This window comes from Heterocephalus glaber, unplaced genomic scaffold (genome assembly GCF_053883595.1).
Source record: "Heterocephalus glaber isolate CG9 unplaced genomic scaffold, H.glaber_assembly_v1.0 deba00001564, whole genome shotgun sequence".
Taxonomy (NCBI): Eukaryota; Metazoa; Chordata; class Mammalia; order Rodentia; family Bathyergidae; genus Heterocephalus; species Heterocephalus glaber.
In genome coordinates this window covers 21038506-21057234 of record NW_028258351.1, presented here as the reverse complement: position 1 = coordinate 21057234, position 18729 = coordinate 21038506, and the positions used below count along the sequence as shown (strand labels likewise).

Below are 18729 nucleotides of genomic sequence, written 5' to 3'. Positions count from 1 at the left end.
AGTGTTTTATAAATAATTATAATAATGGTGATAAAAAGTGAATTTTCCCTTTCTCGCTCTTTTGCTCTTGCACTCTCTTGCTCTTCTGCTTCCCCCCGGAATTACATAGAACACTGCCTCTCATCAGATGCCATTATCATCCTCTTGGACTTCCAAGAATCATTAGCCAGATGAACTTCTATTGCTTATAAATTACTTAGTGTCAGGTATTCTATTATAGCAACAGGAAAAAAAACCATGACAATCAGCAATATTTGATTTAAAAATATACAAAAGGCCCCACTGCCCCCACATGAAAGAGCCAACCCAGAGCAGCACCCCACTCCCACATGGGAGAGCCCACTGGTTCTGGAGGAGTGGGTTCCTGCTGCCACATGCAAGAGCTGACCTGTGCCAGAGAAGTAGTGCCCCACTACCATGAGAGCAAATCATGGTGCAACAAAGACAGAGGCTAGCCAACTGACCCAATCCTGGATGAGGATAATACCTAGAGGGAGAAGGGAGCAACAAGATCCCCTAGTGTTGACTTTAAGTCCAACAGCTCATTTGAACACTGGCCTTGTGGTCTACCTCTGGCAGAGAACAGAGGGCTGATAGCACTCCCATCTACCAAATGGAGCAAGTGCACACCTTGGCATGGACGTTAACCACATCTGAGATGAAAAAATAGAGGGGCCTCTATTGCAAGGGGGATACCTCAAAGACCCCTAGAGCCTAGAGCTAGGCATAGAAAATCACGTCTAGCTAGATCTGAAGACAGCAAATCATGGAAAGAAACCACTCATTCAATAATATAGAAATTTTTCTTTGCCTTAGTCTTTTTAAAATTTTTCTACTTAATATTATTTTTACTTTCCCTTCATTGGATTTCTTCAGGGTTTGGGGCTTTTCCTCCCCCTTTTTTCTTTTCTTTTAATTTTTTTATCCTTTTAACATTTTTTCCCTCTTCCTTCTTCTCTTTCTTTTATCTCCCAGTGTTTATTTGTTTGTTTGTTTTTTCAAGGCAGGGTCTCACTATGTAGTACATGCTAACTTTGAATTCACTATGTAGCCCAGGCTGGCCTTGATATCTCTTGTTTTTGCTTGTCTTTTTTTTTCTTTTTGTTGTTTGTTCTTTCCAGCAACTGTTCTCTATCACTATTACTTTCCTTTTACTCCTCAACAGGACCCCTTATCTTACTTTGTATCCTCCTGCTCATAACCTATCAATTAATTTTTCAAATTTTGCTTTTTTCATTCTCTAGTTCCTGACCTCTTCCAGATTTACTATTATAACTACTAAGCTTTATGGATCTCTAGTTAGTTAATTTTATGCTACTGGGCTGGAGATTTAGCTCAGTGATTCTGCCACCTGCCTCAAAAGCATAAGGCCCCAAGTTTGATCCCCAGTACCAAAAAAAAAAATTTATGCTACTCCTGTTGAATACTGTGCTATTGTTAATAGAGGTAAAATTGTTCCATTTAGTAGCTACATGCTATAGGTCAACAGTAGGTCAATATTTGTTTTTTCTTAGTGTACATACTATAATTATAGATCCCTTTTCTATGGGCAAGGGTAGTATTTTATTGACCCTTAGGATTTGTCAATATTCAGTTTGTACTGTATTTAATGCTGTAATTGATGTCAGCATCAATTATTACCATATTACCATCAATTTATTACCATAGCCAAGGTGACACAGCTGTTGCTATTATATCATTTTCTTGAGATGCCAATATCTAGATTGCCTTGTGATCATTAAAAATACCATGGCTTATTCTGGGAAAATTGGGTACTGAGGCAAATATGCTGCAACTTCCCATCTCAAGTAAATGGAGATGGTTGGATCCTGGGACAGAGGAAAAAGCCAGCAGTTAGTTATACCCAGAGGACATCACTGGAAATAGGTGCTAACTTCATACTAGATCTCCATACTAGAAATAAAACTTTCCACTATGATAAACCCACAAGCTTCAACACAAAACAAACAAACAAAAATAGAAGCATGAGAAAACAAGACAACAAAACTTCCAACTCACCCAAAGCTCATCCATGGGGCATTGAAGTGGAGGAGAACCAAAGCCTCACCTACAAATTATTTAAAATAGTATCAGGGTAGATAACAAAACAGTTCAATGAGATATTCTGCAAGCTCACAGGAGATATAACTAATAAGATATTGGGCCAATTAAACAAAATCATCAGTGACTCTAAAGAAGGCATTAATAAATAGATGAACTAAATAAAACAATGCAAAATATGCATGACCAATGTAGAAAAGAATCAGAGTTCTCAAAAGGGGTCCATATAGAGACTCAGGAGATTAAAAATTCTATGGAAAATATGGGCAGCAAGAGTGACCAATTGAGGACACAGTCTCAGAACTAGAAGACAAGACTGTTGTCAATGACCAATTTATGAGAGATACCATAGTTAACAACAAGAGAAAATGAAAAATGGATCAAGCAATGCCCAGATGACCCAAAAAATATTAATCTGAGATTAGTTGGGATTAGTGAAAGATCAGAAGATAGCACAAATGGCACAAAAACCTGTTTGTTGAAATAGCTGAAAACTTTCTAAATAAGGTAAAAGAATTTAGCATACAGTTAAGTGAGGAATATATTACTCCAAATAGCCATGTCAGAGAAACACCTCTTCACAACACATCATAGTCAAAGTTTTGGAAGTCCAACACAAGAACAGAATCTTAAAAGCAGATAGAGAAAATCAATGAATCACTTATAAAGGAAAATTCATTACTGCCGCAGACCAGCTGCAGTCGATGTCGATGTAGGGTAGGAAGGGGAGATGTCCTGGGCCGGCAATGAGAAAAGAACCTTCACAAGCAATGTTCAGGTTCCCTCTGATAAGTCTCAGGGTCTGATTTATTTTTATATCTTTAAGCAATAGCTAAGAGGCATTGGGCAGAACATGTTTACATTTTAGGTTGCCTTAGCCATATCTAATGAAGTAAAGGTTATTTTTTACTAAACAGTATATTTTTTCTAAGCTGATTCATTTCATTGAACATCATGAATATATTTTTAAAAATTACAATTGTCCCCTTATTTTCCCATACCTAAGCAGAACAGAATGTAACTAATCAAAATCTCCAGAGAGTAACTTAATCAAAATCTCTATATCAGCGGGGGTACAAGCAAGATTTAATTAATTAAATGTCAAACTTGTGGTCACCAGCTAGCCCTTGAGAAACTGCACAATGGTTAAAATAGTTTGTTATTAGCTCTCTATTTTTCTATACCTCTATTTATCTTACCTAAGTGTCATTTGGGTTCACAGTCCATGAGCAGGAGATATTTACAGCACTTTGAGAAATACTGGGTAACTTGCCTCCTTAATGCATTTACCTGTCTTAACATTCTTTCTCTTTCCATTTCTCACTATTTCTTACATCTAAAGTCTATCCTTCCAATCTCTTTATAAGACCCCTTTAGTAAAAAGAATGTCAGCAATAAGAGAGGGAGTTATAGCAGTGGGAAAACAGAGGGGGTTTTAGGAGAGGTTTCTTTAGAAGTAGATGAGGTAATAGAACTAAGAGAAACTGGAATTTGGGACTTTTGAGCCAGATCAGATTTCAGTATACCATTGCCAATTTGCCTCATGGAGAATTTGTTGTTAGTCAAAAACACAATGACTCCTGTGACCAGAGTAACAATTATAAACATTATGGCAAGAAAAAATAAAACATGAGGGTACGATGTGTTCCACCCTTTCTTTCCCCCCAGCTGGAACTTTGTCAAGCAGCAATGGAGGTCGGTTGGGCTTGGGCTTCGCCATCTCACCCTTTTTTATTTTTTTTTAATTTAGCGACGTGGAGTTCAAGTTGGATATTTTTGAGGGCTCGAATTAATTGTCTGAAGATGACTGGAAGACAAAATAAGAGGATTAATATGACTAAAATGGTGATTCCCAGATTGACAATAAAAGAGAAAAAGGTTTTTGTTGAAATAAAGGAGGAGAGGGAAGACAGGAAGGAACTAGCTATTACTTCTGTTGAAGAGGTTTGTAGTTGTGCCTGACTAATAGCACTAACTTGTGAATGTAAATGTTGTAAATCCATGGACAGGGGAGTATTTCTCCACATTACAATTATCACAGACTTCTTAACACAAACACTAATGGCCAGGAGAGCTCAGAGCGAGATGTTTCAAGCCCTGAAAGAAAACAATTTCAACCCAGCCTGACATGTCCTGCAAAACTATCATCAAAATTGGAGAAATAAGATATTTTCATGATAAAAAGCATCTAAAGAAATTCATAACCTCCAAACAGCACTCCAAAAAATTCTCAAGGCTACCCTAAAAAGAAACAATGAAGATAACAATAACAAAAGGTCTAATAGGATGAACACACCAGGCAGGGGGACTAGTTAAGTAGAAGGCAAAGATAGCGTATCAGCGCAACAGGAAAATAAAGCAATGACAAGGATAAGTCAATACCTATCAATAATAACTCTTAATGTGAATGGTTTCAATTACCATTACTATGTCAGTCAAAGACACAGACTGGCAGAATGGATCAAGACACAAAATCCAGTGGTGTGCTATATACAAGAAACACGTTTAAACTAAAAAGAAATTCATAGACTAAAAATTGAAGGATGAAAAACAATATTCCATGCAACAGGAACCTGAAAAAAAACAGGTGTAGTTATCTTCAGACAAAGTGGACTTCAAGCCAAAACTGATCAAAAGAGGCAAAAGAAGGTCCTACATATTGACCTTTTTTGGTTAAGGTCAATTTTGTGTAAAGGAACAATCCAAGAGGAACGGGTAACAATTATTAACATACATGCACCAAACAATGGTGTACCCACCTTCTTAAAACAAGCACTACTGGACATAAAAAAATTAGACAAACATAAATATAATTATAATGGGGGAACTCAATTATAGTGGGGGAACTTAGTATCCCCCTAATACAAATAGACAGCTCAACTAGACAAAAAGTCAACAAGTAAATATCAGAGTTGAACAATATCTTCAAACAAATGGACTTACTGGATCTCTACAGAGTGTTTCACCCAAGAGCAGAATACAGATTCTTTTTCTTTTTTGTACTGGGGATCGAACTCAGGTCTTTGCACTTGTGCAGTAGGCGGCAAAACCACTGAACTAAATCCCTGGCCCAGAATACAGATTCTTTTCAGCAGCACATAGAACTTTCTCCAAAACAGACAACATACTAGTCAATAAATCGGCTTTAGGCAAATGTAAAATAATTGAAATTATTACATGCGTCCATAGTGAAATGAAGTTAGACATCAACAACAAAAGAAAGCACAGAAATAATGCAAACACATGGAAACTAAACAATATGCTTGTAAATAAACAAAATGGGCTATGGAAAAAATTAAGGAAGGAATAAGATCGCTTCTAGAACTAAATGATTATGACGGTACATCATATCAGAACTTATGGGACTCAATGAAAGGAGTCCTAAGAAAGGAAGTTTATTGCTGTATTTATACACAATGGAGTACTACTCTGCCATAAAGAAAGATAAACTTGAGTCCTTTGTAGGAAATGGATGCACCTTGAGACCATAATGTTAAGTGAAATAAATCAGACACACAAACTTAAGTATCACATGGTTTCTCTTATATGAGAAGCCCATAGTAAAAATAAAGAGCAAAATAAAAGATAGATAGTAGGAAATAGGGAGATAGGTCTTTCTCAAAGGGCAGGGGGCCAAGAGTTGGAGGGAGGGGATTGGAGGTGAGGGATAGAAGAATTAAAAAGGAATTAGGATATGTTATGTACATGGACCTACTCCACACAAGGAATGTAAACATTATATACTATACATATGTACTAATAAAATTTTAAAAGTAAAACATACAAAAGTAATATATCTAATGACTATATAGGCATATGTCATCATTAAATTTGAGTATTATAAAACAAATAGGTCCTTTCAAGTTATTTTTTTTTGAGATAGGGTCTCACAATGTAGTTCAGGCTGGACTTGAACTCACTATGTTGCTCAGACTGGCCCCAAACTCGTGCCAATTCTCCTGCCTCAGCCTCTCAAGAGCTGGGATTATAGGTGTGCACCTCCATGCCTGGCTCCAAGTTCCTTCCTTCTCTTTCTTTCCTTCTTTTCTCTTTCTCTCTTTTCTCTCTTTCTCTTCTCTTTCTTTCCTTCCTTTCTTTCCTTTCTCTTTCTTTCCTTTTTCTTTCTTTCTCTTCCTTCCTTTTCTTTCCTTTCCTTTCTGGTTTTTTTGAGTCAGGGTCTCACTATGCAGTTCAGGATGGCTTTAAACTCACTATGTAGTCCAGGCTGGCCTCTAACTAGTGGCAATCCTCCTACTTCAGCCTCTGATGTGCTGGGATTATAGGCATGCACCACCACACCCAGCTCCAAATTAATTTAATCTGAATGTTGCCTGTTCTAGCTCAAAAGACATTCCACTCTGTCTGAGACAAGAAACTAAAGCTCATGAATGTAAAGGCAGGACCAGAAATACATGTTTTATCAGAAGTATCTTTTACAAATATTTTCTCCCACTCTATGGCTTGACTTTTTGTCCTCTTGACTGCGTTTTACAGAGGTTAAAGTATTATTTTCTTCATAAAATAAATATTTTATGAAGTATTATTTTATGAATTTTTTTCTTTCATGGATCATATCTTAGGTGTTGTATCTAAAAAGTCATCACTATTTGCTAGGTGTGATAGTGTACCCCTGTAACCCTAGCACTCAAGAGGCTGAAGCAGGAGGAACACTGCAAGTTTCAGGACAGCCTGGGATACATATTGAGTTCAAGGCCAGCCTGAATTACATGGCTAGAACCTGTTTCAAAAAACAAAACAAAAATAATAATACTATTGCTAATAATAAAGTCATCACTAAATCTTAGTCATATAGAGTTTCTTTATTGTATTCTGGGAGTTTTATGTTTTTCACATAGGTCTGTGATTTTTGAGTTATTTTTATGAAGTGTATAAGGTCTGTGTCTAGATTTTTTTTCTTTCTTTAAAATTATTTTGAGACAGGATCTAAGTCACTAAATTGCCCAGACTGAGCTTGGATCTGGAATTTTCATGTCTCAGCCTCCCAGAGTACTGGGATTATAGGTATGTACCACCATGCCTGGCTGATTCTTTTCTTTTGGGGGGATTTTAAATGGTTTTTTGGTTTTGTCTTGTTTTGCATATGGATGTTCACTTGTTCCAGCACCATGTTTTGAAAGACTATATTTTTTTCCCATTATATTAACTTTGTCCTGCTGTCAAAGATCAGTTGAGGGGCTGGGGATTTAGCCCAGTGGTTCTGGCGCCTCCCTCGCAAGCACAAGGTCCCGAGTTCGATCCCCGGTACCAAAAAAAAAAAAAAAAAAAAGATCAGTTGAGTATATTTATGCAGGTCTATTTCTGGGCTCTCTGTTTATTCCATTGATCTTTCACCAAAGCCCCCACTTTTGTTTTGTTTGTTTTTCTCCCTCCCCCTCCCTCTCCTCCTCCCCCTCCTCCTCTTCTTCTTCTTCTTCCTCTTCCTCTTCCTCTTCCTCTCCTTCTTCTCCTTCATCTTCTTCTTCTTTTCTTCTTCCCAGGATTGAACTCAGGACCCTAGGCTTGCCTGTCAGGCTCTGTACTGCTGAGCTATATCCCTGGCCCTTTGTTTTTCAAGACAGGGTTTTGCTATGTAGCCCAGGCTGGCCTTGAACTCACTATGTAGCCCAGGCTGGCCTCAAACTTTCAGGATCCTCCTGCCTCAGCCATTCAAGTGCTGGGACTACAGGAGTGCGTCACCCCACCTGGCTCTATACTGTCTTGCTCACTATGGCTTTATGGCAAATCTTGGAGGTTGGTAGTGTCAGGCTTCCAACTTCAATCTTCAGTATTGTGTTGGCCAGTCTGCATCCTTTACTTCTCTATATAAATCAATTTATCAATGTCCACAAAGTACCTTGTTGTGATTTTTATGACAATTACATTGACTCTATGGGACAAGTTGGAAGAACTGACATCTTGACAGTATTAAGCTCATGAACATGGAATATTTTTCTGTTTAGTTCTTTGATCTCCTTTTGGAGAGTTATGTAATTTTGTTATACAAATGTTGTAAACATAGTGTTTTTGTTATTACTATTATCATCACTGTCTTTTTAGTTTAATGTTATACATCTACTAGGTCCGTTTAGAGCCATTCCAATTCTTTACCTTTCTAACCATAAACCAAACGTCTAAGAAGAGTCTCAAAAGAGACAACTTCCCGAGATCCCTTGATATACAAACCAAACATCTTCATTAGCATCTTCTATCCTTTATCCCACAGACATTATTTTCTTCCCACCCATGTAAAAGGTGTTTTGGAGAAGGCATGGTGGTCCATGCCTATAATTCCAGCACTTGGGAGGCTGAGGCAGAAGGATTGCTGTGAGTCTGAGGCCAGCCTGGACTACATAGTGAGACCCTGTCTCAGAAAAATCAACAACAACAATAAACAGTGTCTTGGAATCATTGCTTTGTGGAACTTACCACCTGACTTCAATGATTAGAAATTAATTTTGAATGCCAAAGGTTTGAGGGACACTAAGACAGCTGGAGAGGAACTTAGATCATAAGTTCTGGGCAGGCAAAAAATATCCAAATCAGTAGTTTTCAGGTAGCATATGTGGAGACATCTCAGGAGGTGGAAGTAGCAAGGCTCTAAGCCTCACCTTCCTTTAGCCTGATCTGCTTTGCTTTTACCTGTTTAATACATTGAAATCCTTCTCCCACAAATAATTAGAAAAACACCCATTTAGGCTATATTTTGACCTCCTGGGAATTATTCCAAATCTTCTCTACCTAAACTGTAGCTTTCCTCCTTAAAACTTGACTATTATATGATTATATGATTAATAAAACTGACATTTTCCCAGGAACCGGGTGCAATATTTCCAAGTTTCTTAAGAAAATCTGCTAAGTGGAAAAGTATCTAAGCCTAGTTAGAACCATCTGTTCTGTTATCAGAAATGAGATAGGCAGGTGCAGAACTTAACACAAACTTTAACACACAAAGTTTAGTAGAAATAACCCTTGAAACTTGCTGGGGATGCTGGAAATTGTCACACTTGTAATAAAAAGATATTATTTTATAGTTGGCTTTTTATTTTGGCTTAAATACCAACATTGTTTACTGGACTCTTAACCAGAATTGATAGGAATTCTGTAAATATGAACAATCAACTATTCCTAGGTCTCATTTATGACTTATAATGTCAGATGAGGCTAAAATTCAAGATCTAGTTCCTAGAGTAGAAAAAAGATTTTACACATCCAATGTTTACATATATACAGTGGTACCTCAGTTCATGAACTTAATTCTTTCCATGATTCTGGTTGCAAACAGAATTGGACAAGAACCAAATAAAATTTCCCCATAAGTTCAACATTGAACCTAACCATTGAATTTGACTCAGTTCTCATCCAACTTGATTTGCAACCAGAATTGTGGTCAAAAGTTTAAGAACTGAGGCACCAGTAAGTTGATGAAAAAAAGAATATATATATATATAATACTTTTCTTACATATGACAATTTGGCCACAACCAGTGCAATTCCAAATCACAAAGTGACAGACTTTGTGCTTTGAGGGGGTGAAAAAGAGGGTATGATATTCATTCCCTAATGAAAGACACCTAGGAATATCTTTGTCCTGAAAAATAGAGATAAAGGCTTAGAGAACTTGGAGTGTGCTTTGCAAATGTAGATATGGCCTCGGGTATATCACTGACCAATCATTTTTTTTCTATAAACTCTTTTTTTTTTTTTGGTACCAGGAATCAAACTCAGGACCTTGTGCTTGACAGGCAGGTGCAGTGCCACTGAGCTACATCCCTGGCCCTCTTTTTTGTTTTTATTTATTTTTTTTAAAGTGGAAGGGGTTTATTTGGCTTACAGTTCATAGAGGTTTCAATCCATAATCAGCTAACTCCAAGGCAGGGACAACAAACAGGCATGGAAGAGCAGAAACAACATGGCACATACAAGGTAGCAAAGGCAACAAGAGATTTTCTTTGGTACCGGGAATGGAACTCAGGACCTTGCACTTTCAAGGCAGGCACCAGAACCACTGGGCTAAATCCCTGCCCCCCCCTCATTTTTCTTTTTAAAGACAGGGTCTTCCCATGCAGTCCTGGCTGGCCTTGAACTCACTATGTAGCACAGGCTGGCCTTAAGCTCAAGGCGATCCTACTGCCTCAGCTTCCCAAGTGCTGGGATTACAGATGTGTGCCACCACACCTGGCTATGTACAGACTCTTAATGAAAGACTGTGCTGCCAATGTAAGAGAAGGATATGGAGGAGCAGATAAGACCCTGATGATCTTTACTCACCAAACTGTACTTGTCTTTTGCAGGCCCAGTGTCTGCCAGCAGCTTTGTCCTGGGGTTCATTTTGAGAATATCTCCAGTTGTGGTGCCAAGGTAGAAAAAACTGTCATCGTCAGCCATCTGGGAAGAGAGGAAAAGAAACTTGAAGAGCCATGTTTTCTTTGTGATTCATGAGCTCCTGACCAAGGAGGAGATGAGTGTCCTCTGAAACCCCATGAAGACCCACAAAGATACACCTGGCTCCTTCTATGTCCACGTTGTGGAGTGGTCAAATCAAGCTGGATAAGAGCAGCTCCAAGAGGAGCAGAATCAGGCCTCTATGTAGGCCTAGAAGGAATATTAGACTCCACTTAGGCTGCACAGTCTGCTTAATATCACTCAAGACACAGCTGCCAGCGCTGACTCCTGAGCTACTGTCAAGGGCTCCTGGGATGAAGTTGTGCTTCTCCCAAGAGGATCTGCATTGCTTTGCCTCATCACCTCCAAAGTCTCTATTCATACAATGACTATGCATTAAACAAGAGGAATAAGTCAATGGAGAATAAAGTTATAACCATGAATGTATATATCCACATTAAAAATATATTAATATTTTTCTTTATGGAAGAAATTGCAACAATGAATTTTACTATCAGAAACTTTATTTCCAGTGGCAGAAATAGGATTGGCAGCATAGAGATGTGAGTGCCACCTAGCTATTCTGCTTCCCTCCAGGTGAAGCAGCTTTGGGTATCTGATGGCAGCTCAGGTCCCAGTTTTTTCTGAGTCTCCCAGTGCTGCCTAGGCAGCTCCTCCCCCGCTCCTGAGGGCACACCAGAGCTGAGATGCCCTCCCACCTGCAGGCACATTCCCTCACTAACATTCCCCATGTCCACCTTTGACCTTCCTGCAAGCAGCCCAAGCACACCCACTTTGGTCAGTACTATTATCAGGAACTTGTATTGACAGTTACTGAAAATACTCCTGGAAGTAACACTTACTGCAATACTCATGACTATTCTTTTCATCTGTCCTGTCTGGCACTCAGTTGGCCAGATCTTTCTATTTGGAAGATCCAGTTCCCACACTCGAATTGTCCCACTATGAAGAAAAATCACAATTAAATGAATATCCATTTAACAGCCAGTTCACCTCTTTTATGTTTTCTGTGTCCTCTTGCAGGATAATTTGAAGAGAATTAAACATTGTTAAAGTTTTTTTTAAAAAAATAGCATAGTGCTCTACTTAAGATCTTTCTCTTAGTCCCCATGACGATCCTAACAGTAGGGTTATAAGATACCTCACTCTCCAAATGAGGTAATGCAGAGCTTGTACATCGCAAAGCGAGGCTTTACACCTAGCCCTCTCCCTTTGAAGTGTGTAGTCTACTCACTATCCCAAAACCAAACATGAGATGTGCAAGGAAATGTGCAGAGCAAATTGGAGTTCTTTAAGTTTCTTTCCCTCTTTCTTCTTTACTAATTGACAAGTAAAAAATGTGTACATAGGCTGGGGATTTAGCCCAGTGGTTCCATCGTCTGCCTCGCAAGGGCAAGGACTCGAGTTCAATCCCCGGTACCAAAAAAAAAGTGTACATGATGTTTTGATATATGTATACATTGTAGAATGGCTAAATCAGCTTATTAAGCATATGTATTACTTCATATACTCCTCTTTTTGTGGTGAGAACACTTAAAGTCTACTCTCTAAGCATTTGAAATATACTGTTTCATATATTCTACATCACATATATTTAAATATGTTATTATGAACTGTGGTCATTGCGACATACACAACCTAAGCATGCATCAAAAAGACAATGTAGGGCTGGGGATTTAGTTCAGTGGTTTCGCCGCCTGCTGTGCAAGCGCAAGGATCCAAGTTCGATCCCTGATACCAAAAAAAAAAAAAAAAAAAGACAATGTGGTATATATATGCAAAGGAACACTAGTCAGTCTTAAGGAAGAGGAAATCCTGTCATTTGTGACAATTTTAATGAACCTGGAGGACACGTGAAATAAGCCAGGCACAGAAGGACAAACATTGCGTGACCTCACTCATGTGGCATCTAAAAAAGTTGACCTCACAGGAACGGAAAGTACAATAGTCATTAGCAGAGGCTAGGGAAGGGGAAGCGGGGAGACATTTGTTTGGGACGGTACACTGCAGTTAGGAGGAATGTCAAGGTACTGAGTTGGGTAGAAAATTTTAAGGGAAACACTTTAGTATGGAAAGTTTTGTCTTTAAAAAAGGACAAATGAGACCAATCACCTAAAAGTTAAACTAAGATAGCACCTAATACAGGACTTGATATATGGCTGTTTTTTAGTCATTGTATATTGAGTTATCTGAATTAGTAATTGTTTAAAAATATCAAGGTCAACATCACAGTCAGATTCCAACTAATATTATAAGGTAGAAAAGATTAATTTAAAAATACATCAAGTTCAGGGATTTTTTTTTAGCCTTCAAAATTATACACATACCTGTAGTATGTGTATAAATAGAGTATGCTCTATAAATATTTCAAATGTATTTTCCAAATTAAAAATAAAAAGAGCTTTTCTCTGACCCTAATGGAATCTGCAGACTTTCTCATGGGGACAATATAATAGAATCCATGAACTTGGGGCTGCTCTAGAGAACCCAGGCAATACAAGAGCCATAATAGAAACTGACTGAAGAATGTTAACTTTCCTGGTTACTGTACTAGTGTCACTTGAAGCTGAGGCAGATTGAGAATACAAATTATCCTTGAAACATTCTCTTTGGTATATAATTTCAGTTTTAACTCCTGGAGAAATGTTGTCTGTGGCCATTAAAATGGACTGATGCCTTCTGCCAAGCAGCCACTGAGAAACAAAAGATCCCCTTAACACAAAGTCTTCATAAAGCCACTCTGCAAACTTGATAGAAATAGAGGAGCTTCATGGGCATGGGTAGCCCCAGGAGATAGAGTAGGACACGGCCAACTGCTTTAGTATCAGAGTCCTGTCCTAGTATGGTTTGCTCAAAAGGGGCTGGCTTTTATGTTGGGCAGGAGATTTCAAGACCTCTTCATGAATCCTTCCTCCTAATTAGCCATGGAATACATACGGAATGCATACAGTGTGTCACAAGGTAGGAACAGGAAATCACATAGATATAGCACAGCACAAATTCCTTAGTCCGCCTGGAAAAGTAACCAATAGTATGTACCTTTCATAGATAGGAAATGACAGATGGATTGAAAAGCACAGTTCCACCCAACATTTACTTTGACATTTTCTGATTTCTTTCCTTTGAACTACTGAATGACATGAAAAAAGGATGCTTAGCCTTTCCTGCAACTCCAAAAAGGGCTCTGATTGCCCATCGATAAATTAACTTATTCTATTAGAAAGAAGCAGAGGCCTCTGTTCAGGCATTCACCTTGGTCACCATGAGCTGTTTAAAGCTGGCCTTACCGGAGATTATGACATATGACTAACAGGCTAAACATTTGAAACTTCCTGGCACAGTTCATTTGCAAAATATCACTGCATGAGACCTAAATCGAGTGCAGGTGGTAAGAAATATCAACGGTAAGTGAATCCGTGCAATTGTGCAAATTACTTTGTGAGCACAGATGGAAAAAAATGTGTTTTGGTGACAAAAAACAATATGAGATGAGTTCAGCAGGTCAACAAATCTCTTCAGTAGAAATCAGCATTTTCAAAGAATCATATTTAAAAGACATCTAACTAAAAGGACTTTAAATGACTGCAAAATTTATGATGTAAGGTGTTTGTTTGGGATTAAATACATGTTCTCCTAAGTGGACTGGACCATGTTTTCTGTGCAAGAAAACATAGTAACTTGTGGGTTTTGACACTCTGACTGCAGAGACATACTTTCCAGCAGTGACAAATGTCTCGTCCCGGCACCTTGAGAAGACCACGGTGGTGGCATTCCCGACATTGAGTCCAGCGGCAGGGCTGCCACAGATAGCATCTCGCTTGGCTATGCTCCATACCACCACACTGTCAAAGCAAGAAGGGAACAAATCACAGAAAATCGTGCTTTCAGAAAAAGAAATACCTATTTCAGTGGCTCTAGAAAGAGAATAAAACAAAACAGGTTATGAACAAAGGAACGACAATAAAAATAAATTGCACTGACCACCTCCACATCTCTTCAATCACACTGCATATTAGAATATCCAGTGATATTATCCAGGATAATAGAATAGGTGACACTTGTTAAAAGCTTTGAAGGAAAATCATTATGAGGCTGAAGCTAGTGAGTCCATCAATCAAGTCAGATGCTAAAATAAAGACATTTTCAGACATGCAAGGCCTAAAAGTTTACCACCCATTTGTTTCAGGTAAAATTTTTCTTTGGGGACATTTTCCAGCAATGAAATTGGGTAGTGTTCTCAAACTTGAACGTGCATCAAATCAGAATAATTAAGACAGGTCAGTTGATTTGATCATTATATGTGGTTATACAACCTGCACATGTGTCCAATTATCACACGGTACCCTAGAAGTTGTACAATTTTTTTTAAAGACAAGGTCTCACTATGTAGTTCAGGCTGGCCTTGAACTTACTGTGTCGTCCAAGTTGGCCTCGAACCTGAGGTGATCCTCCTGCCCCAGCCTCCCAAGTGCTGGGATTACAGGCATGTGGCACCATAACCAGCTATACAATTAAAACAATAATTATAAAAGAATTATTAAGACAGGCTGCTTGCTGGGCCCTACACACTGAGTGTCTAGTGTTTGAGAATTTGCTTTTCTCACAAATCCCAGGTGAGCAGATGCTGCTGTCTGGGGCATAGACTTCAATTTTATTTAATTTAATTTTATCCCATTACCACCTTCCCTCAAGCCCCCTCCCTTCCTTATGTACAGAAGCTTTGTTTCCATTTTTCTTTTTATTTTCACTTTTTTCTTGTCCCTTTCTTCCCTTTCTTTCTCCCTCCTCCCTTGTTCCCCTTCCCATTTGAACATTTTCTTCCTATTTTCCCATATCTATTATACATTTTAGTCTTTATTTCCCCTTTTAGTTTCTCACATGAGAGAAACAATGTAGTATTTAATTTAAATTTTTTTTGGTACTGGGGATTGAACTCAGGACCTTGTGCTTGTGAGGCAGGCGCAGCACCACTGAGCCAAGTCCCCGGCCCTTACTATGCAATATTTAAACATGTGTGTCTGATTTATTTCACTTAAGAGTATGGTCTCAAGGTCCATCCATTTAGCTATAAATGTCTGAAGCTCATCCTTCTTTATGGCAGAGTAGTACTCCATGTATTTAAAAAACCCACATCCTTCTCCATTCATTGGTTGATGGGCATTTGGACTATTTCCAAGATTTAGCTATTACAAACTGTTGGGGTCTACACTTTTAAGAAGCATTATCTTAGGATAACATCTCCTTCTTTCTGGGTGCAACCACACAACTTAGTCCTAAATGGAATAGTGTTTGGATAGCAATACCAAGAATGGTGGGAACAGGGTATAATGTCAAATTATTGCACCAATCCAGGCACAGTGGTGCACACCTGTGATCCTAGCATTCAGGAGGCTGAGGCAGGAGGATTGCCATGAGTTTGAGACCAACCTGGTGAGTTCAAGGTCAGGTTGAACTGCATATCAAGACTTTGTCTTAAAAAACAAACAATCCCCAAATGATTGTATCAAAATGTTTAAAGTAAAAGAATGCAAATGTCACAAACCTTGTTAAAACACACTCATCCATACTTCCCAATTTTTCTATAAGTAGAATACATTATTATTATAGGTAGTTTAAAATCTAGGTATAGCCAAGATCATCAGGAATGAGAAAGTGGTGTAAAAGCTATATATGTTTTCATTTTTCATAGTAGAAATAGCATCTAACAAGGAAAAATTGAGAGACAGCTCATATAAAAGTTGAAAATGATAACCAGAAAATACAGGGAAAAAAGGAGGAGGAGGAGGAGGAAGAAGAGGGGGAAGAGGAGGGGGAGAGAAGGAGAAGGGGAAGGAGAAGAGACTGTAAAAGCCCTAGCACAACAATAAAAAGTGGAAATGACCCAAAAATCCATCAACCGGTACATAGATAAATAAAATGTGGCATAACCACACAATTTATTTGAATATTATTTGACAATAAAATAATGACATACCCTAAGTAGATAAACCTTGGAAACATAATGCATAGTGAAAAGTTAGACACAAAGGGCCCTACATGCTATGGTTTCATTTATGTGAAAGGTCCAGAAATGGCAAATCCGTGGAGGCAGAAAGGAGAGTGGCACTGGAAAGAGAAGAGATAGGGCATGACTGCTAGTCAGATATGGGAGTTAAATTTTTAGGGTGTCGAAAATATTCTAAAATGGATTGTAGTGATGGTTGACAACTCCACAAATACAGAAAAACTGTCCAACTGTACACCTTAGATGGGAAATTTCATAGTACATGAAAAATATCTCGATAAAGCCACAAAACAAACAAAAATCCAAAAGCCTCTGGAGAGTAAGCTCTTCCTAGTGACGCCACATGAGGAGTGGCACTGGGAGTCTTATACTTTTGCATCTTGGGTCATTCTGCATAGTAAGTCAACATGGTTTCTTCATAAATCTTGGCCAAGTATAGCTTTGCCTTTTCAGAAGTAAGTTAAAAATTTAAAAATAAATAAAGGGTACTAACATATGTGGTGAGTTGGCCAAATAATTCTGGCAATCTGTACCATGGAATTGCACGCGCTTACTGCAAAGACTAAGATATAAGTCTAGAATAATGAAATATACAGAGATGTCCTTGGTGTCGGCTATATTACAATATGGGTGGTGTAACATTGATACTAAAACACTTTCATAAATAGGTTACAAAATATAACAGGTACTCACAGAAAGACTAAACTATAGAAAGTTCACTGCAGTTCGCATCTTCCTTGTCTCTCTCCATCTGCACGGAAGCCATATGGTTCAGGTTCCACAGGGTTGACCCCAGATCAACTGAAATCAATCAGCAGAACCCGTCCTCCTCACCCTAGTGACTAATCATGGATGTGCACACTGCATTTTCCTAGTACAGTAAAGTTCGCTTATCCTTTTTTCGTGGGCTCCTCTACATCTACACTCCCCAATTTTCTGCAAGCAAATTGTAGGCAGCCTAAAATCAAGTTTCAATTTGCAGGGAGAATAACAGTTTTGCCAGATTAACCTTGGTGAAGTGGCCATTTTTCTCCCCTTAGACCTACTCCCTCTGGCAGGGCGTAGAGATGGGGAGGCCTGCCTTAGGCCAATCTTCAAGAATCTCCAGGGGTTAGACTCAGGCTTTGGAATATTTTCAGTCTCCCCAGGTGATTCCAACATTCATCCTAGGTTGAGAACAACTGCTTTAAGTTGAGATTAGAATATTGGTAGGTGTTCTCAATATATTTTTCATTAAAGACAGTTAAATGGGAACCAAGCTTAGTGGCACACAACTGTAATCCTAGTTACTCAGGAGGCTGAGGCAGAAGTATCAGAAGTTTGAAGCCACTCTTGGCAACTTGGTGAGACTGTATCTCAAAATAAAAATAAAAAGGGCTGGTGATATAGCTCAGTGGTAGAACATCCCTGGGTTTGATCCCCAGTACAAACAAACAAACAAATAACAATACCACCACCAACAAAATCAGTCATATGGTCCAGGGATGGTATGATCACCTACAAATGACTACTAAAGGAGGAAAAATCATGAAAAATGTGTTGACTTTCTATACATTAAGAGAATTGTCAGCATGGAAACTTTGTAACAGACCCAGGAAGCTCAAACCAGAAAACACTGTATATGTAAAAGTATATCGAAATATTAAATTCTACACAAACCTCAGGTGTTATTATTTTTCTCCTGCAGACTATGTCTCTTTAATATTTACATAAGAATATGTGCCACATTATTGTTTTCCCCAATACCGTATAATGTTTAAAATATACTTTCCCCCAGTTTCATCTGTATGTGTTCTCTGTCTGCCAAACTTTACCGAGAGTTCTTCAAGGGGCAAAGCTCCTGTCTCGGTGAGGCAAATTAAACTCTATCTCTGGAGTCACACCTCCAGGGTTTGTCTCCCAGTTCTGTCATTCCCTCACTGGTGACTTAAGTTCCTCGACTGTCACTGAGCACCAGTAGCTTCCACCTCATAGGGAGGTTGTGAAACTTACATAGGGTAATGCCATGAAAGTGCTCAGCACGCTCTTGTCATGTAGTACATGCTTAGCTGTTGTCTTTAGTTACGATCATCATTCTAGTCATGACCATCGTCTTTCTTTGATAGCAGTGGTTCTTGAATTTAGCTACACATTCAAATCTCCTGGGAAGCTTTTGTAACTCCTGAAAGTAGAGTCAGGCACTGTATCCATAGTTTGCCAGAGCTCAGCAGCTGACTGCAGCGTGCACCCAGAACTGAGAACCACTATGTGTGGTGCTTTTC

The 18729-nt window shown here is 38.6% G+C and overlaps 1 protein-coding gene across 2 annotated transcripts in view; it reads right to left on the bottom strand.

Annotated features, from left to right (window-relative positions):
* Cfap52 (cilia and flagella associated protein 52) overlaps positions 1-18729 on the bottom strand; it is a 57612-nt gene that overhangs the window by 31934 nt on the left and 6949 nt on the right. For both annotated transcript variants that reach the window (XM_021238311.2, XM_004857516.3), the window contains exons 4-6: positions 14178-14306; positions 11307-11406; positions 10330-10446 (exon numbers count right to left, since the gene is read on the bottom strand). In XM_021238311.2, coding sequence (XP_021093970.2) covers positions 10330-10446; positions 11307-11406; positions 14178-14306 — 346 coding nt within the window. The remainder of the gene's footprint in view (positions 1-10329; positions 10447-11306; positions 11407-14177; positions 14307-18729) is intronic.